The sequence below is a fragment of the Nematostella vectensis genome, chromosome 12, assembly GCF_932526225.1.
Source record: "Nematostella vectensis chromosome 12, jaNemVect1.1, whole genome shotgun sequence".
NCBI classification, from domain to species: Eukaryota; Metazoa; Cnidaria; class Anthozoa; order Actiniaria; family Edwardsiidae; genus Nematostella; species Nematostella vectensis.
Genome location: NC_064045.1, coordinates 4,493,120 through 4,515,958, shown reverse-complemented (window position 1 = coordinate 4,515,958; position 22,839 = coordinate 4,493,120). Strand labels below are relative to the sequence as shown.

Here is a 22,839-nt window from a genome sequence, read left to right as displayed (position 1 = left end):
CTGTGTCGTGTCCAATGTATCCCCTTGCTGCAGATCCCCACTAGCAGGTCGAGCATGGGGATGTAACATGGATTCATTGCTTGCTCTGATTTTTTTCTTTTTTTCTCTCGTTACTCCAACAATAAAGGCTATTTATTCTTATCTAGTTTGTTCATGGATGAATTCATCGGCGTAGCACATAGGTTGTGCATGTTTTTTATTTTGGGGTCGAGCACAGCACCGGAAGTGTACTACACAGCGGGGATTGGCCGGGGGGGGGGGGGGGGGGTGGGTGCCCAGTCATATGTTTCATATGGAAAAAGCATAGTATTTAAGGATTCCTTCATAAGAAATGACCCACTTTATGGTCGCCAAGGAGGGGTGCGCGCGCACCACCCTGTGTTCGCGCCTGAAACCTGGAGGCTGGAACCGAGTGTGATAGCCTCCTCACGTGATAGCCTGCTCACGTGATAGCCTTCTCACGTGATAGCCTCCTCACGTGATAGCCTTCTCACGTGATAGCCCCCTCACGTGATAGCCTCCTCACGTGCATAGTTTGAGCAAAATCGTCATATTAAACACGCTGTTTTATTGTAGAGCAATAGGAACGATAGATTACATACAAATCAATGAAATATCTCATAGCCTGGGGTGGAAAATGTATGTATTATACATACAAATCGTTAGATATCTCATATCGTTATAATTTGAAAATGTATAAATAAAAGAACACTCGACAAGTTGGACACCCGGCTCAAATCAGCAAGATGTGTGTACTCACTGTGATATTTATATACTCGCTGTAATGGATTTAAATAACCTCTGTGAAGTGTCACCTTTCTAAATACTTGTTTGGCTTTGAAATATTTATCTTATTCCATTAAAAGGGAAAAATCCCATGTCATCAATCAAAAATTATTTTTAGGTAACATTTGTAAAGTTACCCTGTGGTCCTTACTCAGGCGCGAGCCAAGGATTTGCTGTTGGGGTCTGGGGTGGGGGGGGGGTGGGGGGGAGGGGGCGCTACTTCAATAAGAAATTACCCACTTTTTGGCCCCTGCACACTCCCCTTGGTACGCGCATGGTCCGTTCTTCTTCTTTTTTTTCTTTTGCAAGTCTTAAATCACAGCGGATGTTCACTCCCCATCACTATCGAATAAATGGTTTGATTATCCGTGTAAGTATAATAAAGAATTGCTGCGGAATAGCCAGTGAATACTGTGCAAATTCTGTTTTTTTACGTTTACGCTCATCTTATCTCATATCTAAACATAACCACATCTACACCTTGCATCTAAAGATTAAAGATTTCCTCATCTAAACTTTTACTACTTGTGTTGCTGCTCTTGCCTTGGACTAAGTTTGATATGTTTCTCTAGCCTCTAATCCCCGTGCGATCGAGATGGTCAAAATACTATTCTCTAGTCTACAACTACAGTGGATTTCGTCACATGTTTGAGTTGTTTCTCTGACCTCTACCCCTGCATGTAGGATGGTCTCAAACCATGGTCTCATCCGGTGAGTCATCAGTGTCATCGGTGCATGTAACTGGCTTGTTGGGCCGTTTCTTGCAACCGAGTGTATCACATAGGAAGCCTTTGAAACAATAATCACGTGCCATCAAGATCTGGTAAGCCAAAAAAGCATTCTACCACCCAATGAGGCATGCAGATAGCAGAAAAAGTTTTCTTTTTTACTCCTGATGCTTTCTAAAATGCAGAATCAAATTGTACTCAGTAACAATCTTATTATTGCTATTGATAACTATTGTTATTCTCTTCCTAATAATTTATTGGGTATTATATTCTTATATACACTGAAATTTAAGAACATCGTTGAGAACATATTCAGCCTTAAAAATGTCCCAAAAATAGGAACGGCCCATCCTCATTATAAAAAAGAGTGTAAATTTTTATGTCCGGAAAAAGGGGCTAACTCTTTGTTCTCTACCATTTGATTTGTTATTGGGAGACTTACCTGTGTAAGACCGGTGGTTGTTCTTTCTCCTTTTTCGACAGCACCACACAGCCGTCGCAACCATGACAACCATCCTTTTGACACCAAAAATAGAGGCAAGTACTGCAGTTGTTACGATTTCATCTTCGTCAATGCGCCGTGTGTCGGTCCTGCGTGACGCGTCAGGACTGCGTGACAAATATTGTCGATTGTCTGGCGTTGTCGCTGGGGTTGTGGCCTGGGTTGTTTGAAGGGTCGCGGCTGTTGTTTTTGAGCCTGGAGCTATAGTCACTGCAAGTGAGAAAAATGGCTAGGAAGGTTAGAAGGTTCGTAATTTCTAGCACCAAATAAGAAAGGAAAAAAACAACTGTCCACTTCAACTGAACAGCATAGACATATTAAAATTGAATTAAGCATATTGTTCCAGGGTAGTCCATTCAGATAGGCTAAAAGCCCTGTGGAAAATAGTAAAAGCACTCGATCACGATTCTCTGTTTAATTCTCTGATTCACTCGCTCGCTGTTTACAATCTCATCTATATATTGTATCTGATATCTCTACCCCTATTATCTGTGTGATCATGCGACGCCAATTTCACGCTCGTTATCATGTCACGCTAAGTGGTACGTAAATCTCCGACATCCCCCTTGCTATTAACTGGAGCCCTGATAGCAATGTGTTGATATGCTTAAGAGCGTTTATACCTTTAAGCTTACCAAATAAGTTTTTTTTTTTTTTGCCGAAGCAATGGAAATCAATCGAACGATTGAAATTTGGTTTAGCTCGATTGACATTTGGTTCGGATTCATTCGATCGATCAGATCGGAAAACCAATTAACTGAGACTACACATGACTCATACACAGACTCTGGCCGCTGTCGCGGGAAATAGGTATCATATTACGATTGCTCAGCAAATTCCAACGTGTTTTGCAAAAAAACTTAAAAATACTCTACTATAAGCACAGCATTTTGCACAGTTTTCAAAGTAATTACGTTCTAATCCTCTGTAACTTGGATTGATAGTCTAACTGTTTAAAAGTGGCAATTATGAAGAGCCTATTGCTAACTGTCCCTTATCTGGATACATATTATTGCACCATTCCGTTTGATAGTATGCAATAGGGTAATAGGATTGCAGGAATGCCAGATTTCTCGCACACACAATGTTACTAAGTCAGTGGATAAGCTACATACAGCGATTAAATGAAGCAAGAGTAACTATCATAAGTTATCGTACCTTTATCGCATTGATCCTTACAGCGTGGGTAAAGATGGTCTCCTTGCTTGCACACGGATGAGCACGGGAAACACTCAAAGGACACGTCGTCCTTAAAGTACCCATACGGGCATGCTGCTGCTGCTGTACTAGCCACAAAACACAGAACTAGTAGTAAAGGGGACATTCGGGGTTTCCTATGTGGTTTTCTCTGTGTCGCGATGCAAGATTCTATCGAGCGTATAGCTATTCTCATCATCACGTTTTTAGGGGGAATCCCCGCACGACAAGGAGAATTCTGATTGGCTGATCAGGTTTCATCGACTTAGCATCAACCAATCAGGAAACTAAAATATCTAGCCATTCATCGCCAAAGAATCTTTGGCGCTTAGCCTTTGACTTTCGCGGTTAGCAGTTTCCTTCTCCCGTGACAGCAAATGGCTAACCATTCATTTGTTATTGGTACGCTGTTCACAGAACGGATCTCAGATTTTTTTTGTCATAGAATAAAGGTTGAAAAGGTGAAATAAACACTCATTACGTTGTCTTTGATGTCTTGAGGGAGAACAGTTGAGAAAGGGGGTTTAAGGGGGAGGGGGGATGGATAAAAGAGAAAGGAGAGTCTCTAATCATCACATCGTCATCATTACAATTGTTTACTCTACACCTATACAAAATGTACATAGATGTAGTCGGAAAAAAACTTATGTCATAAAATATGTATTATTATTTTGAGGCGATTCCTTTCTTTTCCTTATTCAATCAAAAATGGATCTTGCCATTTCTCTGTTTTATATCTTTATTATCCACGATAATAAAGATATAAACGCGCGCGCTCACTCAGGATTGGCCGAGGGGTGGGGGGAGGAGGGTGGTGCGTATCATTCATAGGTATCTCAGGCCCATACCCAGAATTTTTCTTTGGGGGGGGGGAGGGGGCTTTCGAAATCTTAAAAAGAGGACCTATTTTGTCCGGGGGGGGGGGGAGGCAATGAGTTGTCTGATAAAAATCTCATCACCCCCGATATAACAAAACGCCTTTGCAGTATCTCTACGGGACGTTTATTGTCGGATTTGGTTACAAAAAAGTTTGACTTATGGATTGATGACATACCAGAGTAATCTAGCTTATGCTTTATAGTTTTGTCAACAAATAGTATGTCTATTAAGAATCGAAAGTGGACTTTCGGCCATTGTGGGGGGAGGGAAGGTGCGTTCGGTACCCCCCTGGGTACGGGCCTGAAAAAAGCATAGTATTTGACGATTCCTATAAGAAATGACCCCCTTTTTGGCCGCCAAGGGGGGTGCGCACCCTCCTTGCTGTGTACGCGCCTGAGAAAGGCCCTTGTGTTAGTCATTGTACTAATATCTATGATATCTATGACGGTGCACCCCCTAACCCTCCCCAGCAAATCCGGCTTCACGGAAGATAAGAAAAACTAAAGAAAGCTCTGCTGTTGTGGGAGATAAATTTGTAAAATGTACCTCTCTTTTCTTGGAGGCTTAGCTAGGAGGCGGCTCCTTCCTTGGAGCTACAAACTACAAATACAGTAGACTAAATGTCGGATAGTACTTAAAAACAGGGGAAAAAGTGCTATAAATTAAGAACTCTTTTGTTCAAACACCATACTGTCGCTTTTGGTTTAAAATATTTTTGCGTTATTGCCAGCTAGGATACTTATTTGTAAGATGAGCCAAACAGAACCACGTCATCTGGGAAGTGGTCACAGTACGAGCATAAAATTATCACAGAGTTGAAAAAAACAAGACCCAAGAAACTCCCTTGCAGGCTGAAAAAATAATTTAGAGGGGCGTAGCCAGTATGTCTAAGTGTGTGTGTGTGTGTCTATAAGTGGGGGGGGGGGGGGGGGGGGTATTAAGACGCGTTGCATTTTCATTGCGAAAAATGCTGTTGTTGGCTGGTGAGGGGGTATGACAGTGGGGAGAGGATAAAGCAAATTGACTCCCCTATCTCGAGTTTGAACAAACTTGGGTCGATATAAACGAAGAGAAAAACCCATAAATGTATTCGCTTTACTAATAATATCTGTGAACCTATGAAATAACTAATACTAATAATAATATAGCCTTCAAGCCGGCTCTTAAAACCATAATTTCTGAATCACCTCACTAAAGAGCCGGCTAGAAGGCTAACAATGATAATAATCTATTCTGATCACATGGTAAACTTCTCTAAACTGATAACAACTCAGCTATTTCGGTCTCGACCAATTTGGTCAGTGTCTATAATTCTAGATCCTTAGTTGAAAATCAGATATCACATCTGACTCCTATGGGTCTAGAATACACTGGGTGGGTACCTATGTACCCCTCTCTGATAAAACAGTCTATCAATAAAATGGCATCCAAATAAAGGACGGCCTCTAGAATCTTCCCTAACTAAATAAAGCTGTCCTTTTTTCCACTGGAAATGAAAGAAATGTCTGGACAACTGCCTGACAATGGGCAAGAACAAGAGAACATAATCCTAAAATCAAATGTTCTTATATCAGCAAAATGCGCGTCGCTCTCATATATGAGAAACTGTAAGCATTATGTAGGCAGTAGCTTCAACAAATTTGCAATAAGCTCTATTACAAACATGTATTCAACACTATGATGGTGCTGAGATAATATCCTCTGATGAAAGGCTTGTGCATTGACAATGTAACTAATGTCTAATGTCTTTATGTTTATGATGTGATGGCACTTGCCAACAATATATCTTCAGATGTCAAATACTGCTTTATGCTCTGTTATAACTTTGATGTTTGGGATTTATCGCTTACAGGTAGTCCATCTTCTCCATCGCATGCCAAATTCACAGCTCCTGACAGAATGCCTGTCTTACTCTTTTCTTGGCTCCCACTGGCTAGGTCATCAGCGTTCGTTGCTGGTGGGTAATACACCTCGCAAATATCTGTAGCATTTGAAGCATTTCTGTCACGTGCTTCGACATCACACTGTGCACGACGTTCACGTGTGACTTTTATCACCACAGCTAACAGCACAAAGAGGACGCTAGCAATGACAAATAACACAAAGCCATAAAGGAAGGTCTTGAGAACCCGTCGATCTTGGGACTCCGCATCCTCAGCAGAAGCGATGGGGATGTCAGCTATGGTATTTGGGGCATCAGTAGCTAGACAATGGAAAAAAAAAGTGAACTCATGGTTCGTGGAGTTAGGCAGATTGATGTTATTTGGGAACAACAAGTCGACAAGGCATAGCCAGAATTAGCATGCAAGCCTAGGTAATAATTATAGTTCTAACATCAAGAATTACAACCTTGGTCTGCTTTCGCTACATAAAATTGGAATGTGTCAAACTCATAGTCAGGGTCAATAATAAGGGTAAAGATGTTTCTAAAGAGCTGTTATGCTGACTAAGTTACAAGCTAACTAGTACATCAATATCACATGATATTACCAACTCTTACTGTGAAGCCTTGACGGTAGGGGTTAATACTAACATAAGTAAAAGCAAACAGGGCCAAATAGCCAGAGATTTAACAAGGCAAAATCTAATCACTAGAAAATATGAGCATGACCAAGGCTGTATACTCAAAAGAGAATAGAAAGCCCCTAGATAAAAGTGTGATTACAAAATTTGTGTGGTGGCTTGCTCTCTGCCATACTTTCTGGTACACATGGTTGAAACAGATCAATTGACATTACTAGTGCTTACTGTGAAGGTTAACACAGAGGTTAAAATGTGCTTAAAAACACGAAGCAGCTATGAGCTATCAGATTCCTTTATTAATAAAAACAAAAAAGGTTCTATGACATCAAAATAACAATTTTAAGACAAATTTATAAAGCCAAAAAGAAAGCTTCATTTTCAGTTATCATTTAATAACATCCTTTGGGCATAAACAATTTATTTCCTGCTACTAACAACACACCCCCTAACATTCCCCCAGCTGGAACAAGATATCATATGGAATCCATGGCACGAAACTCATTCTTATAACTTAACATACTCCTTCTTTGTATATTTCTAGAGAATCTAAATTGACAAAAAAGTAGAGAGGAGAGGCTAGAGTCTTTTAGGAATTATGGAAATTTGAGATTACGTTTTTTTTTCATAACATGTTTTGAATAACACTTTGAGGTAATAGCGCAACATGCGACAATTTACATAAGCTACACGAACATTGGCAAAAACAAACCGTAGGCAACTAACTGTTCTAGATTTACGCTAAATTATATTTTGAGTAAGTAATTTAACGTATTAATCATGTTTCCACGTGTAGCGAAGCGTTACTAGCGAGCATGGTCGACATCACGCGAGGAAATCCAGGCCAAAATTGATAAAATCTATTAAAACCTTCGCATTTCGTGACAGATAATTTTGAAAAAGAACCGTAGGCAGATTAACTTGCTTCCTTTATTTGGTGAGTTTGACAGATTTAAAATGAGCAATTTGTACTAGTGTTTCCATCGAAATTATTTTTTTCGATCAGATTTTTTTTCGAAGCAGTCATCTATGAGACTACGCAATCGAGTATTACTCGAGTAAACATCAAGTAACAAATTGAGGTGCCGTGCACTTTCGCTATCGTTCAGGACTTGGACTTGGCATTGGGGATGTTTTTTTATCGAGTGCAAATGAGGTCACACAATCTAGAATTATTTGTCAGCGAAGGCTTTGTAAATCGCAAACTTTTTACCTGGTTTACAGCAATTTGAACATCCCATCCAGTCGTCTTCGCACTCATCACAGGCAATATACAACTGATTCTGAACGTCTAAAAATTGTCCATCTTTGCATTTTGAAGGTGACCCTTCAACAGTGTTTAAAATCATGCAGCAGAACAGCAAAGCGAGAATACGAATCATGATTTTCTTTCCTTCGTAAAGTTTCCTCGACGATTTTTCGATTGTGACAGTCTTCCAAGGCAGTAGTTTGACTGAGCGTGCTATAGTGTGTAGAGATGACAAGTTCTGTGGCACATCGGGGTAATAATAGATCCACGAAGAAAAAAATTTCAGTGTCTTCTATTTCGTACAAGTGTCCGAAGCCCGAGTCACGCAACCAGGAAAGTGACAGCCAGTCAAAAAGTTCAAATAAACACGCTTCCTAAGCTTTAGAGCTAATAACGAAAATATCCAGTCAACAGTACGTCAAGTGAGAGTCTTGGAAGGGTTAGTGGAATGTATTGCCACTGGTGATGCTGCGTCGAATGATTTTTTTTTTTTCCGCGAGCGATTTGCCGTCTCGAATATTTTATATTTCTGTCAAACACAATAGTGTGACGTCACATCAGGTGATCCTGGGACTCCTTGCTCACGCTTTGTACACGTGCTGTGATAACGTGACTCCTGACTGTCCAATCAAAGAGCGGGATTTGTAGCCTATAAACGATTTGGGTCGCTAGTTGTATAGTCTTGGGGTATATAATTGATTTGTAACGCAATGTAACAAGTCTATAAATATTTTTGTTTGAGGGAATTCTCCCCATGAAATGGTCGAGGTCATTTTTATTTTTCCGGGTTTAACAAATGCGTAAAGAATGCTTGGTATTTCGCTATTCATTCTATAAAGCACGTCTGGGATCAAAATGACATCACATTTTCCCTCACATTTATAAACACAATCAATGAATGCTGGCGGAGTGCCAGCAGCAAAGTGGAGCCATGTCACCCCAGCTTACACAACCACCTTCGACACAGGACCCCCAAATAACACTGCTTGTGATAAACATCATACACAGATAAACCAGTTTCACAATTTCAAAACAAAACTCTCTTTCTGCGCACGGAAAGTAATCCATTTTGACTTTATTTTTGTTTTTAGCAGTTCTATTTTCCCCACACCAGTGCATATAAGGTAGGCTAAGGGATTTTGCAACATTTTTTATCAAAAAAGTCGGTCGAAACCAAAGTAAAAGGAACAAATGATATTACCATAATATTTTATACGATCACTGAATATATATTGCAAAGTTTTGTTTCTTATACAGTATTACTTTTTATGCGTAGTAGTCACCCCAGTCACCGCGTTCGTGGTGCCACAGGTACCCCGCGTCTTGACCCTTTCCCCGTCGGGTGGTCGCTAAGCTTGGCACATGTCTGGTGGTCATCACTAACAGGTCCTGATTCATCTTCTCTATTTTTCGGATATTTCACGCTCATCTTGGCTGTTCAGCGATGTACACGCAAGCTGACGAGTACGATGTAAGTACTGTTAAGATTTTCATCCGTAGATAATATCTTCATTACCCTCAGCTGAGGTTTAAAGTCCTGTTCTTTTTTAATCCGCCATGGTTTTCTTTAGGTTTCGCATCTTTTTATTTGTGTTGTACATTTTGTAGGTTGGAAGGAAGCAATATAAGGAAGACTAGACCGATTCCTGAGAAAAACGTCTATAGATCTCGTTCCACTTACCTTTAATGAAAAAATCGAATTATTTGTACAGTTTATCCCTACGGTTTATTTTACACCCTAATACCATAAATAAACACCGAAGTATACATAGTACCTCATAAATAATAAGAAAAGTCTACATCTACATTTTTAATCCACACAGGGGTTGCCATCACTGTGGATATAGAAGTCGGTATTGTAAATGTGCCAAAATCTCTCTTGTGCTTATTTGCAGGGTGGCGATGCAGGGTATGAGGATGATTACTCAGGTATCTATTTTCATATATTTCCAAATTTATATTTAAGGACTGGGTAATTCTACCAAGGCACCTGGCTAAAAGGGGGTTGCAATCAGAAGGAGTAGTGGGCGGGGCATTGTAGCGGACCAATTGTGAAAAGAAGGACTGGTAATGGGAGGATTGTACTAAGGGTGAATGCGATAGTAAAGATGAGAAAATAGTGATAAATTATGTGTGTGATGTATATTATACATGTGAATAGGATATTCGTGTTTACAAGATTCCTAACCCCAGATTTTCACCGTGTTGCTAGGTTACCAGGGGGATGGTGACGATAGTGTTGGATCATATAATGTGCCCGAAGAGATAAAGAGGTTCATCCATTTTTTTCACCAACATGTTCTAGAACAGGTAAGACTTAATAAAATTATACCACCCAGGGGCGGATCCAGGATCTAATGAATTTACTGTAGGGGTGCTTACCTGAAGTGCGAAAGGACCTTTATATAAAAAAGTAGGGGGTAAATATTTATAAAAGTGTAGTCCCTATGTACATGTTTTAAATTTCCATCTGGTTGGAACCAATCCCCCCTTTATCTACCACTGGGCCCTGCACATTTTTATTCATAAAGCACAAGATGCTTGTTATTGTGACCTACAATTTCACTCTAGTGTGCGCTAATTGACAATTGTAAGAGGCAGCTGCGCTTGTAGACATGTTTTCAAATCCCTGTTTTGCCATCCATTTTCAGCGTGACCAGTAAAGCTGTGAATGGCAGAAATATGTATGGAATGTTTGTTCCGACCATTCACTTGCAAGATATTCAAACAGTCAACTAGAAACATGTCTCAACATGTCTCACTGTCTGAATTCTCACATCTGATTCACATTCCACACATAATTTAGGTGCTCACAGTTCTGCTGGTTGTGCTGTTAACTCTGTAATATTTTCAATTTTTTGCCATTGTATGTTATTGAACTATTATCGAAAGCAGACAGTTCTTACCATTGAACACCTATATCTTTGACATTTTTTTCTAGAATCTTTATGAGATCCAGTCTATTTATGAAAATGGGTAAGTCATTAAAATAACAGTCGAATGGTTATAGTCTGATATTTTTTGTGTGTTTTTTTATATTTAAAACTCTCATCATTAAGATAAAACTTTTCCTGCATTCTTTGATACTTAATAAATATATTTGAGACATCTTTATTGTAGGATGGTTTGAATTTCACAATGGTCCAAGCATATTCAGTTTGCTATTGAAATAAGGCATAGGTATTTGTACACAAGTAAGGTCAAGACATAGATGTCATCATATTAATATACTGTACACATAATTTATATAGAAGAACAGGTGGCCTGGTGTGGTAGAGCGCTAGCGGGTCTCTGCTGAAACGGGTTTGATTTCTGGTTGAGACATGGATAGTGTCTTTCTGTTTCTCAGTCCTGAATGTGCCTTGATAAATGTGCATATATGGGCTCACTAGAAGCTTGTGTTCCTCAATTTCAAGATGAATACAGTAACATGCATAATAAGATTTTTAATGTGAAGAACTTAGAATATAGTTTTACTGTATAAGTGCTATATTAATGCTATAATCTATTTAATTTTGATTTATAGATTCAACAAGCTGACTGATCGATACTTCAACAAGACGCCCTGGCCTGAGGCGGAGTTCATTGCTCCTCTCGTCTCTGGGGGTGAGGATTACTGTTCTTGTAATTGTTAACCAAATTTTTTTTCTGTTTTTAACAAAGTGGAGTGATGAAATTTAAGCTACATTCATTTGCACACTTTTTGTGGTAAAACAGAAAAAAACTAAAAATAAAAGGTTTCAAATGTTAGATAAAGTATTCAAGTGTACAAATATTATCTTGTGAGTTATCAAATTATGTATACTGCAAAAACAATTCCACCTTAATTTTCACATTTTTTATATCAATTTTGCTTCATGAAAAAACATTTGCAAATATTTAAATTAAAGCATATTAAAACAAAAAAGCAATGCCTTACAAGATGATAAGAAAATAATTTCACTTTTTGACATTTTTGACATAGAATATAGAGTATAGTATACTGCTCGTCTGCAGTATACTTTCGCAACATTTCCTTAGCTGTGTTCCATAATATTTCTCATTAAAAAAGAAATTATCAGATGATAATAAAACTCAATTAAAACATTAACTTTCGCAACATATACGGCAGAGTACAGTTGACCCTCTTAAGACTGAAAAATGTATTTTTTTAACAGCTGTCCTGAATAAACCATTTAAATTGCTGTGAATATATGGATCTTTTAATTGGGACACTGTATGCTGTACTTAATTATGGGGCTTTGGCTTTAACAGGGTAAGTTTGAGACCGGCTGTATATCTCAGGATAAGCATTGATGTCTCATTTTCAGATCAAGTTTTTCTCATCTTGTACAAGGAGCTGTACTATCGCCACATCTACAACAAGCTAAAGGTACACAAAGGGCTTAAAATTGCAAACCATTTTATTTTTGAATGACAAACATTCTGCAACTAAAAATTATTGGATTACTAAACAGGCGAGGTATCCAATCAAACCTATGTCGACAGAAAACAATGAATTAATTGCCAATCAATAAACTGGTGGGATATGCCTATAGCAGAAAGTAAAACAAAATGTTTGTATTTGGTTTAAATGTTTTTTAAGGTTTTGTTGAACTGTGTGACTGGTGCAAACCTTCACATTGAATAAAGGCAAATTTTGAGCCCCAAGGCACTACCAGCATAGACTATTTGCCGTGTTGTTTTCTGACTTGAAATATTTGCTTTTTCAGCCTACAGTTGAGCAGAGATTTGAGTCCTATTACAATTACTGCGATCTTTTCAACTACATCCTCAGTAAGTATTATTTACCAAGGCTTATTGTAATTCAGTTTACGTATTTAGTTTAATGACTTAAACAGCCTCTGTCAGTCGCCATTTTGTCATCCCAGCAAAGTACCAAGTGTGGAAACGGATCCATTTCCATCGGCTGATTTGGGGGAGCCAATGCAATATTTTCTATTGAATTTGGTAAATAAAGTTTAATAAAGTAAAAGACACAGCCATGTTGTTTTGTGCCAAGTTTGTTTTTGATGTGTGATTGTCTTCAGATACTGATGAGCCTGTTCCGCTGACCCTGCCAAACCAATGGCTATGGGACATCATTGATGAGTTCATCTACCAGGTGCAGTCAAATGGTCCCTGATTATGATTTGTGCAGCTATTTGATCCTGTGATTGGATTGGTGTGATTGGTTCAATGGCATATTGTCTGTGTACTATATGATTGGTGCATAGAGTTGGTCCTCAATTGTGATTGGTTCATTTGTACTTGGGTCATCCACACTACAAAGCTGCAAATGACAAAAATATGAAGTTCATGTTTTGTGACATTTTTACAACATTTGCTAATGATTCATTTAATTTTTTTAGCTTCAATTTTTACAGTGTAATGTAAAAAAGAAAACAATAGTTTCGAACCAACCTCACCTTGGGAGTGACAGCATTTTGATGTATATGTATTTTTGTGGAAAGTAAAGTCTAATGATTACCTGGATAACATAGCTGTTACAACTTGCGAGACAACTCAACACAAGTTTGATATTAATGTTTTATGCCTTTGTGAAAACAGAGTAGTTTAACTGACATTTGGGGCATTGAGAAAAAGAGACTCAATCTCACTGCTCTCTTTCTTTTTCTTGTCCCCTCAGACCCTAGAGCTTTCCTCTGTAGCGTTTCTAGTCATACCATGCTTTTAGAGCTACCTGTTTACAGCTAACGTTTCTGTTTAGTTCCAAGCATTCAGTCAATTCCGCTCCAAGCTCCAGAACAAGCCTGAAGATGAGATTGATGTCCTGCGAGCCAACAGTAAGGTGAATGTAATGATATAATGTTTACATGATTCGCTCTCCCTACCCATCTTAGACTACCCTGCTAGCAGAGGGTAACAGAGTTTGTTAGAAGCTATCGGCAGAGATTTCTCCTGTGGACACAAACAATTGAGAATGGAAAAGAAAGAGACGCGACATGGATAAGTTAACTGATAGAGACAGTTAACAGAACAGGAAAAAATATGTGCTAGCAAGGTTATCTTAGACCTACTGAATACAGTAGTTTGGGGGGTGATTCATATACTATATGCACTGAAAGTGGGACATACCAGCTAATTCATAGATTCGATGCATGCACGAATAACCAATCAGAAAGCAGCAAATAGAAGCCAGCGAAGTGAAACCCAAATGTCCCACAAAAGTCCCACAAATTGTACAACATGTCGGATGAGGTCTGTGAATCCTGCTAGGGTTTATCTAAAATATAGACGTTTATAGGGGTTTTCCTGCAACTTAGGAAATAAAAGACAGCATTAATACAAACAACAGTCTCATTCTTATATGTAATTGAAGTAACCTAGGATAATATCAAACACAAGTTTAATGGTAGGACTTACACTGTTCTTGTATATGTGGTTTGTTTGCTTTTTGTTTCTTTGCAGAAATTTTACATGTTTTTCTGCAATTTGAGTCCCAACTCTACACTAAAAGTGGCCGGTCAAAGAAAACAGGACTATCACATTTTACGCTGACCGGAAGATGCTTATTTTTCTTGTCCAGATACGCAGAAAAATCCAATCCAATCAAACCAAACCAATTTTTGTGCCGTCGATTGCCGACTTTTTGTGGGACATTTGTGGGACCACATGGCTGTTATTGCATCATCTCTTTCCTGGTTGGCTATTCGTGCACGCATGATTGACATGTTGGATCTATGAATTAAGCCTTGGCATTTAGAGGATTTATCAAAAGACCCTGGATCTGACATGGTTTTGAATTTTTTTTTTTAGCAAGAACATTCTGATTCTTTCTAAAAGCATGCATGTGTACCCACAAATTTCCCTCTCTGCCCCTTGTCACAAGCTTTATTAGCCTTAAAACACAGTATTCAAACAAACAGACAAAAATTCAAGTTTAGAGAGTTGGAACCTGTGGCTTTGGTATTTTCCAGACCTCTATGTGTCAGTCAGTTTTACTCAATACGGCTCTTCCAGCTGGTAAATGACAGACATACAGTATAGACATGACAATTTGCTGATATTTCTCAATGTATGGTACCTTCTAAAACTTGGGTTTCTTTTTGATCAGATCTGGAACATCCACAGTGTTCTGAATGTACTTTACTCCCTGGTGGAGAAATCAAGAATTAACTATCAGGTAAAAAAAAGTTTCTCCTTTGCAAAAGACAATATTTAATGCAACTGGGGGTATACTGTAGGAATTTTGTGTTGCAATTATTTTAGTATGTTTATTTTATTTGATTTCAACACACTAAAATATTCATAGGGCATTTGATTGACAAATTGCAGTTTTTTTGGCATTTATCAATTTCAAAAGCTGAAGTGTACAGTATGTACAGTATACATACCGGCCAATGCTGAAAAATGCAAGACTAGTTTCAGTACTGCATGGTTAAAACAGCCTTTTTGATTTGAAATGCCTGCTTTTTACCAGCAAAATTTCACATTTTGGTAAATGCTAAGAAAATGGCTCCCTCATTATCAAAAAAATATGTCCTTTTATACAGTATGGTTTTAATGCTGTTCACTTAATCGAAAGAGCGACTGAAGTCAGCCTTTCATACCATTGCTTGAACAATTCAACCCTGCGATCATGTTTTATATTAAGAATATGTTTGTATTCGCCAGACCACGCGCATGGGCATACGTTATTCAGTACTGTTTACGTACCGCATTAAATTTAGCCACCAAAATTGCTGTGAATACAGTAAATAACTTTGGGAAGCAATAACTTGTTTTCCAATTTAAAAATGGAAATTGACACACCATCTTAAGGCCCTCTCTATTTTTTTTCTGCAGCTTGAAATGTACAACACCAATGGTAACCCAGACGAGGTGTCCGGGGAATTTGGTATCCACCCATTGTACAAGATGCTTGGCTACTTCAGTCTGATTGGGCTGCTGCGTCTCCATTCCCTCCTTGGTGACTATTTCCAGGCTATCAAGGTGCTGAGTAACGTGGAGTTGACCAGAAACACCATGTATTCCCGGATCCCGGCCTGCCAGATCACCACCTACTACTACGTCGGCTTTGCCTACCTCATGATGAGAAGATACCAGGTACGGGGCGGGGTCTAGACAACAAAGAATAGCAGAAAAGAAGCGGTTAAAGTGGTTGAACTATAACTTCTATCTATCAAAATTTGTAGTTTTTTTTTTATTGACCATGACCGTCGGTAGATCGCAAAGTGTTACCCAGTCAAAGTACACAAGGACTTCTGTAAAATAGAGTGATGGGTAGCAAAAACAGGCCAGTTAGGGTCTAGAAATCCTTGACTCTAGAGTAATAATGGGATGGATACAAGGACTTCCATAACAACTGAAAAAAAAGTGACTAACTCGACCAAGGCAATAAACAAAAGAACATGAGATGTGGTTGATGTTATTTTATGCTCTTATTTCAGGATGCTATCCGTTGTTTCTCAAGTGTCCTGTTGTATATTCAAAGAACTAAGAACATGCTTCAAACAAAGTCTTACCAGTATGAAGAGGTAAACACATTTCCACAAAAAATAACTTTGCATCAACAAATAATTTACATATAGCATATCGTGAAAAGTGACACTACTGTTATTGCACATAAAGTGTATTCTTTGAAGAAAAAGATAAACTCAAGGCTCTAGAATGATCCAGTGCAAAATTTTGTTCTGTCTCAGATGCAATTAACCATTTAATTCCCTTTCAGATAATGAAGAAGAATGATCAGATGTACAACTTGCTGGCTATCGCTCTAACCCTCTGCCCCCAGGTATACATTATTAAGAAAATATTACGGAATAATTACACTGAACAGATAGTAAACGGCATGGAAAAGAATTGTACAAAAGTGATATTTTTTCTTGGTGTTGTTTTTGTCCAAAAAGAAGTTGTTGTAAGGTAAGTGATATTTGTGTGTGTGTTGTTTCTTGTGTGCTGAGTGAGTGTTTTAAAGAATGTGGTATCTTTTTATTAGTGTGACTTCTTGTGTGAAGAGAAGTTGTAACAAAGTGATATATTTGTTGGGTGTTATTTTTGTGTGGTGAGTAAGTAGTGTAAATATAGATATTTTTTTATTGGTTATATTTTTTGTGCAGCAACTTGATGAGAATGTCCACAGCCAGCTGAGGGAGAAGTGTACTGAGAAGATGCAGAAACTTCAAAAAGGGTTAGTTATAACCCACATGAACAATAATTGACTCCTAGGGGAAGACATTTCTGCTAATGGCTTTGATTACATTACGTTAGTGAAGCAATACTCATATGGGTATATGTTTTGAGTATCTGAATGAGTGAACAGTTATATATGGTGTGGACAAAAATGATTGAAAGCTGCAAATTCTACCAAACTTTGCAGGCACCCACAGTATGTAGATGAAAATTTGGTGAATTGTCCTTGCGAAAATGTTTTGATAATCATGCCCTTAGTTTCAATGTCCACATGTCAAGTTGTTCCATTGTCTTGATATTATTTTTTGGCTTGCTGTTTCAGCGATCTTCAGATGTTTGAAGAGTGTTTCTCATATTCCTGCCCAAAGTTTGTCTCCCCCGTGCCTCCAAACTTTGACGCTCCTCCAGCAAATTACAACAGAGTAAGCACAAATGCATCTGCCGCATTCAGAACCTGTATCAGAAGCTTTAATATTCTTACCATTGGCCAGGCACTGTATTTTGTTAGAGAGGGCTTAAAAGTACAAGTTTATCTTGGTGATAATGTAATGTAAAAGGGGGGCTGAATTTGCCCTCCCCATTACCCCCTAACACCTCCCCATCTGTGTTGCCCATGCAGTCTCTGGCTCTCATCAGATGGATATAGTAAATTCGGTACATAGGTGTGATGGGAACAGACAGTAGGGAGGGTAAACTGACTGTAATCTCGCTGTGTTTATCTCAGGAGCCTTTTAACCTGCAGCTGAAGGTCTTCATGAACGAGGTTGCACAGCAGTCTATGATTCCTGTTATTAGAAGGTAAGAAAGCAGCAAGTAACACTAACTTTGATTACAGGGGCGTAGCCAGGGCGTGGCCTAGGGGGCCCGGACATTATCTAAAATACAGGAGAAAATGCCTTGAAAAGTCCCTTGTGGGCCCCCTCCTGTTAAAAATCCTGTATAAAGCAGTAACAGTAAAAATCACTGAAATATATACTATAGGGGTAACTGAAACAACCCTGTCAAATAACTACAATTGACACAGCTGCAACCACTATTACAACTACTATGACAATCAACAGCCACTATCACATCTACAGTGGCAAAAGCAATGAGCACTGAAAAAAACTACCTAGGCAAAGAAAAACCAACCCTGCCAAATAGCTTAAGTGGCAGCAGAAACGACCACTACCACACAGCAACAATGACAAAAGAAACACCCAATACCGCAGCAACAATGCCAAAAGAAACACCCAATACCGCAGCAACAATGACAACAGAAACACCCAATACCGCAGCAACAATGACAACAGAAACACCCAATGCCGCAGCAACAATGACAACAGAAACACCCACTACCACAGCAACAATGACAACAGAAACACCCAATACCGCAGCAACAATGACAACAGAAACACCCAATACCGCAGCAACAATGACAACAGAAACACCCAATACCGCAGCAACAATGACAACAGAAACACCCAATACCGCAGCAACAATGACAACAGAAACACCCACTACCGCAGCAACAATGACAACAGAAACACCCAATACCGCAGCAACAATGACAACAGAAACACCCAATACCGCAGCAACAATGACAACAGAAACACCCAATACCGCAGCAACAATGACAACAGAAACACCCAATACCGCAGCAACAATGACAACAGAAACACCCAATACCGCAGCAACAATGACAACAGAAACACCCACTACCGCAGCAACAATGACAACAGAAACACCCAATACCGCAGCAACAATGCAAAAAGAAACACCCACTACCGCAGCAACAATGACAACAGAAACACCCAATACCGCAGCAACAATGACAACAGAAACACCCAATACCGCAGCAACAATGACAACAGAAACACCCAATACCGCAGCAACAATGACAACAGAAACACCCACTACCACAGCAACAATGACAACAGAAACACCCACTACCGCAGCAACAATGACAACAGAAACACCCAATACCACAGCAACAATGACAACAGAAACACCCACTACCGCAGCAACAATGACAACAGAAACACCCAATACCGCAGCAACAATGACAACAGAAACACCCAATACCGCAGCAACAATGACAACAGAAACACCCACTACCACAGCAACAATGACAACAGAAACACCCACTACCGCAGCAACAATGACAACAGAAACACCCAATACCACAGCAACAATGACAACAGAAACACCCACTACCGCAGCAACAATGACAACAGAAACACCCAATACCACAGCAACAATGACAACAGAAACACCCACTACCACAGCAACAATGACAACAGAAACACCCAATACCACAGCAACAATGACAACAGAAACACCCAATACCACAGCAACAATGACAACAGAAACACCCAATACCACAGCAACAATGACAACAGAAACATCCACTACTGCACTTACAGCGGCAAGAGCAAAAAATACACACTTCATTAACAACAAACAAAACTGTTCTTATGTAACATTAAATCTTCAATCTCCTTCTTCGAGTTTGTTTGAAATCTAAATTGAAATGCTCCCTCCTGACATATCATTCCTCTGATGACGTTGTGTTTATTATTCAGTTATCTGAAGCTGTATACGACAATGCCCATCGCCAAACTTGCTGCCTTTCTTGATATGGTAAGTAACTACAGGGTACTAGGGTGCAGCATAACAGTGAGAATCAGATTAGAAAATGTTATTGTATTCGTGTGTTATAAACGTCAGGGGACTGGGACTAGCCCATTGAACTCCTCATTTGTTGTACTCCATCATTCGGATTAGATGGCACGAATAAAGCGTTTAATTACCGAAATACTTACCATACTATCAGTCTTTCATGCTCCAATGAAGGGCTAATGCTTAAACGTCAGTGAAACAGTTCTGTTTTCAGAGATACGTTTAAAATAAAGTTTCAGTGCAGACCACCTAGTTTTTCTACAGCTTCTATAACAAGCTGATAGTGAGATTTTTAAAGAATTTTTGAAGCCAAATTGCAAAGAGAATATTGCAGGCGCAACAACAACAGAATACATGGATAAAGTACTGTACGAGACATAAGATACTCACAAGTCTTGTTTAACTAAAGCCATTTGCTATTACAGGACGAGGCCACATTTAGAAACCAACTTCTCTGCTACAAGGTGAGTGCTGGCCGAGCAGCCGAATGTGACTGGAGGTATGGGGGGGGGGGGGGGGTGGGGATGATACATAGACAGCAAAACTGGGGAAGTGGACGTACTTGTCATTTCCTTGCACTTTTTTAAATAGGGGAGGGGGGCCTGGCCTGTGCCCCCAACCCTTCCTATGCCACGCCCCTGATATAGAGGTATAGGGGTATAGAAGTGTCTTCTGAGCTAAGGCATGATTTGGAGCAGAAGTCCGTTAGAGTAAGTCTGTAAGAATTTTTACTTCACGTTGGCTAGTACTGAGGGTATAACCTAATTTCACCAAGTGTTCACACGCCATTATCCAAGCGGTAATTGTTTTTTTCCCCGCCATGAGATTCGTCGGTAGCCGGCATTCGCCGCTGTGTCAAGCGTGGAGTCTAGATATTAAGGAGTAGTTATTTATTTTAGCACCCTTCGCGCAGTCATGTTACTGTAGCTGGTAGCGGGTGTATTGTAGCTGGTAGAAGATGGAACTTCATCTTTCTTGATTTCGATTTGCCAGAGTGGTCATAAAAACGAGCGCATCTTGGTGGACCGCCTGTGGCTGTGCCAACTGAGGGCAGCTTTAGAGCAATGTTCAGAGACAAGTCTTAAAGACCAGCTGTTTGACGTATCACTTATAAAATCAACCATAACAATTCCCTTCATCCCCAGCATAAGCAGAGGAACCTGGTGTGGACTAAGGGAACTGACGGACTTGATGGAGAACAGCAGTCCTCATCAGAAGTCGACTTTTACATCGACCGGGTAAAGGTTGCAGGTTTCACCCTAGTGCTAATCCTTACCCTAATGCCGAATTTGCCCGTTACTCATAAACCAGAAACCTAACGTATAGGGTTTTACTTATACATATCCTATAGGCATTGAAATCATGCCAAGTTGTTTTGGTAGTCGACGTACTCAAAGGGTTTGGTAGTCAAGGAACCAGTGCTACGGTGCCTTTGCCCCTAACCCAAAGAGAGCTCTATGTGATATCCCACCCCTTTTTGTTCTGTATATCTGAGCCTCGGCATGTTCTTAAAATTTGGTGATCTTGTAAAAAAGGGTTCTTATGAAAAAAGAGTGCATGCCTGTTGCTGAGGTAGTCATGGACCTGATAAAGGAAATTCAAATTTGATATTAAAAGCCGGTATTTCTGTATAGACATACCTGCCAGTTAAAATATCCTTCTTTGTAATTGTGATCAAGTATTGAATTATCAACACAGGACATGATTCACATTGCCGACACAAAAGTTGACCGCCGTTATGGGGAGTTCTTTATGAGACAGATCTACAAGTTTGACGAGGTAGGTTCCAGTGACAGTGACCTTTGGGAGCGCCCGCAAAGAACGCTTAGATCCTCGAGCATGGGTTATCAATTGTTTTCCTGCGTTTTTCGCGTTGGCGTCGACCTTGCTTGCTCCCTATTATGAATACAGTACAATAACCACAGTATCCCCTGTACTTCTCCCTAGCCTCCTTTTATGGGTCACTATTTATTAATTTCCAGATGGCAAGAAATCTACAGGCGTTATAACGATCGCAAGAAAGCATGTCTTCAAATTCACACATGAATATAGAAGCAACAGTACTTGAAGGCCCTGGCCCGAACTCCACCATGTACCAGTGATGATATCATTTCTTGGTTCGGTCTTGTTGTTGACTTAAACATGACATGAAAAGCTCTATTAAATAGCTAAGTTTTTTAGCTACAACAACAACCCAGCAACAACACAATGAGAGACAACAGCAGAGACAACAACATAATAGGCGACAACAGCAACAACAACACAATCAACAACAGCAGCAGCAACAACTAAAACAACAACACAATAAGCAGTAACACTTGTAGGAATAATAGCATTAACAGCATCGATAACATCAGAATAAACACCAACAAAAAATAAACAAAAACTACTACAATGATAACAATTACAGCAGCTTAAACAAAAGCAGTAACAATAAAAGTATTGGTAACAAAAACAGTAGTTGCAATACACACAACAACATGGACGACAGTTACGTCAAACTATGTCTAATCATTGTCATCATCATAATCACCATCATTGTTATAATCATCATCATCAGAGGTTGTGGTCGGAATCCTTAAAGTGCGACGCGCGTATATCAGGATTCCATCGTGTTCTTATGCGTACTGAAGCATTTTTTGCCACGTTAATTGGCTAGTAAAGTTGATGTCAATCAGATGGCACGTTTCTCGTATCCTTATTGGTCTACTTCACAAAATGTCAAAGTGGCCACGGTAGCGCGCGTCGCATTGTACTGGGCTGGATGATCGTGCATGTAACAGCAGAAATAAACAACAAGGGCCTGGCGTGTCTCCTGTGTTTATCTTATGTTTAGTCCACCCCGTTTACTCTCTACTCAAACCGACGTTTCATTGCGGATAGGCTTGATTCCCAACTCGTTCGTGTGAGCCCGTGGGAAGGAACGCGGGCTCACGCGAAGGCTGGGAACCGAGCCTAGCGAACGGACGGGTCAGTGGAAGAATATAACTGGAGTTACGAAGTTCAAGACGAGATTATTTTTGTTTCATTTGCGATCATGGAGGTGTGAGGTTGGAGAGGGAACTGTATAATATCTAGGCGCATTTCACGCTTCAAAATTATGTTGTAATTTTAAGTTATAATACATTATGTAATGTAAGTTATAATACAGTGTTGCATCTATTTCCCACATATCCCTGTTG

At 39.5% G+C, this 22,839-nt stretch overlaps 3 protein-coding genes across 4 annotated transcripts; 1 reads left to right on the top strand and 2 right to left on the bottom strand.

Moving 5' to 3' along the window:
• Nucleotides 1-548: 548 nt before the first annotated feature.
• LOC5509632 lies at nt 549-3,406 on the bottom strand. 2 transcript variants are annotated; one of them, XM_048719948.1, is made up of 3 exons: nt 3,175-3,406; nt 1,957-2,226; nt 549-1,688 (listed from the first exon to the last, which is right to left on the bottom strand). In XM_048719948.1, the coding sequence occupies exons 1-3, from the start codon at nt 3,338-3,340 to the stop codon at nt 1,600-1,602; spliced, it is 525 nt and encodes a 174-aa protein (XP_048575905.1). In that variant the 5' UTR covers nt 3,341-3,406; the 3' UTR covers nt 549-1,599. The 2 variants fall into 2 exon arrangements, with proteins under 2 accessions (XP_048575905.1, XP_032234507.2); XM_032378616.2 differs by having other exon boundaries at nt 549-1,575; nt 3,175-3,403.
• A 1,767-nt stretch (nt 3,407-5,173) lies between these two features.
• Nucleotides 5,174-8,385, bottom strand: LOC116616625. The gene is made up of 2 exons (XM_032378614.2): nt 7,826-8,385; nt 5,174-6,295 (listed from the first exon to the last, which is right to left on the bottom strand). Exons 1-2 carry the CDS (start codon nt 7,992-7,994, stop codon nt 5,910-5,912), a joined length of 555 nt encoding a protein of 184 aa, XP_032234505.2. The 5' UTR covers nt 7,995-8,385; the 3' UTR covers nt 5,174-5,909.
• Nucleotides 8,386-9,179: 794 nt separating this feature from the next.
• On the top strand, nt 9,180-22,463 carry LOC5509621 (eukaryotic translation initiation factor 3 subunit L). The gene is made up of 21 exons (XM_032378582.2): nt 9,180-9,332; nt 9,757-9,790; nt 10,074-10,171; nt 10,803-10,837; nt 11,388-11,467; nt 12,172-12,233; nt 12,574-12,637; nt 12,892-12,965; nt 13,572-13,652; nt 14,919-14,987; nt 15,650-15,910; nt 16,255-16,341; nt 16,536-16,598; nt 16,924-16,994; nt 17,319-17,418; nt 17,721-17,794; nt 19,561-19,618; nt 20,083-20,121; nt 20,803-20,895; nt 21,356-21,436; nt 21,640-22,463. The coding sequence occupies exons 1-21, from the start codon at nt 9,306-9,308 to the stop codon at nt 21,664-21,666; spliced, it is 1,578 nt and encodes a 525-aa protein (XP_032234473.1). The 5' UTR covers nt 9,180-9,305; the 3' UTR covers nt 21,667-22,463.
• The last annotated feature ends 376 nt before the right edge of the window (nt 22,464-22,839 follow it).

Bases quoted from the DNA above. Each gene is read 5' to 3' on its own strand.
- LOC116616625 (XM_032378614.2), bottom strand. From the start codon at position 7,994: ATGATTCGTATTCTCGCTTTGCTGTTCTGCTGCATGATTTTAAACACT. The intron at 6,296-7,825 runs GTAAAAAGTTTG...TCCATTGTCTAG, and splicing joins TTCAAATTGCTGTAAACCAG to CTACTGATGCCCCAAATACC.
- LOC5509632 (XM_032378616.2), bottom strand. From the start codon at position 3,340: ATGTCCCCTTTACTACTAGTTCTGTGTTTTGTGGCTAGTACAGCAGCA. The intron at 2,227-3,174 runs GTACGATAACTT...TCTCACTTGCAG, and splicing joins TAAGGATCAATGCGATAAAG to TGACTATAGCTCCAGGCTCA. The intron at 1,576-1,956 runs GTAAGTCTCCCA...ATTGTTTCAAAG, and splicing joins CAACCACCGGTCTTACACAG to GCTTCCTATGTGATACACTC.
- LOC5509621 (XM_032378582.2), top strand. From the start codon at position 9,306: ATGTACACGCAAGCTGACGAGTACGAT. The intron at 12,966-13,571 runs GTGCAGTCAAAT...GTTTCTGTTTAG, and splicing joins TTGATGAGTTCATCTACCAG to TTCCAAGCATTCAGTCAATT. The intron at 14,988-15,649 runs GTAAAAAAAAGT...TTTTTTCTGCAG, and splicing joins AATCAAGAATTAACTATCAG to CTTGAAATGTACAACACCAA.